The sequence below is a fragment of the Egretta garzetta genome, unplaced genomic scaffold, assembly GCF_000687185.1.
Source record: "Egretta garzetta isolate BGI_Z169 unplaced genomic scaffold, ASM68718v1 scaffold42, whole genome shotgun sequence".
NCBI classification, from domain to species: domain Eukaryota; kingdom Metazoa; phylum Chordata; class Aves; order Pelecaniformes; family Ardeidae; genus Egretta; species Egretta garzetta.
In genome coordinates, this window is record NW_009258782.1 from 50,965 (window position 1) to 51,997 (window position 1,033).

Genomic DNA, 1,033 nt, shown 5'->3' on the forward strand with positions numbered 1-1,033 from the left:
CGCACGCCGCCGTGAGAGCGGGGCGCCCCGGGGTGCAGGGCCTCTGCCTTTGCTGGGGGCCCAGAGGCGCAGCAGGGCCATCGCTCCGCACCCCGGTCACCGCTGCTACCCCAGGGACCCACGCAGCTCGCCCTGCGGCCCAGGGGCTGAGCGTGGGGGGTCCTGCCCCAGGCTGTGCCCCCCGTGTGTCCCCGGGGCTGGGGTTCCCAGGAGCTTGAGGAGCACAGTGCTTGCAGGCAGAGGGGCGATGGGCGTGGGAGGGCGATGCAGCGGGTAGGGCAGAGTTGGGGGGACATCACCTGCTGTTGTGCCCCCCACAGCCTGGCACCCACCGTTTGCCCCAGAGCTGTTTTCTTTTTTTCCCTGCAGCTGCTGGCTGTTTGGGTTTGGGGTGGGAGGTGGTGCTGGTGGCTGCCCAGCGGGGTTGGAGGGGGCCACGGGGTGGTGACAAGGACCTTGGTGGGAGATGGGGCACGAAGGGCGCCTGGGGGCCACGGTGGGCTGCAAACACCTCCTCAGACTACGCGCACCACGTAGGCACCGGCTCATCTTGCTCCATGACCGTGCGGAAATGCAGCCAGCGGCAACGCCTCGGGTCTCAGCTGTGCCACCGGGCCCTGGGGACACGGAGCCTGGCAGCGTCCCCACAGCCCCAAGCGGGGTGACAACTCGGCTGCCCCACAGGGGATTGCCCACATCCATCTGTGGCGTGTCCCAGCTCAGCCGCCCCCTGCCCACCAGTGTCTGTGTGTCACGGGGTGGAGGGTGTCCCCCAGGGTGTCCCCCGTGCGGCGGCACTGCCACTGCCTGTCCCCCGCAGACATCATGGCTGACAAGGAGGGGGTGACGCTGTCGCTGGAGGAGGAGGAGGAGGAGGATGCCGACGTGGCCCTGGCGTACAAGACGCCGGAGAAGAAGAGCCTGCGGGAGATCCAGGAGCTGGACCCGGGGGACGAGAGCCTGCGGAAGTACAAGCAGGCGCTGCTGGGCGCCATCCCTGCCACCGTGGGTAAGGCCGGGGGCTGCCTGCTGG

The 1,033-nt window shown here is 69.6% G+C and overlaps 1 protein-coding gene across 1 annotated transcript in view; it reads left to right on the forward strand.

The window, feature by feature from the left end:
* Positions 1-557: 557 nt before the first annotated feature.
* ARHGDIG (Rho GDP dissociation inhibitor gamma) overlaps positions 558-1,033 on the forward strand; it is a gene marked incomplete at its 3' end in the record, with an annotated part of 2,348 nt that continues 1,872 nt past the window's right edge. The window contains 4 exon segments of the mRNA XM_035889127.1: positions 558-683; positions 685-753; positions 755-784; positions 787-1,009. Coding sequence (XP_035745020.1) covers positions 558-683; positions 685-753; positions 755-784; positions 787-1,009 — 448 coding nt within the window.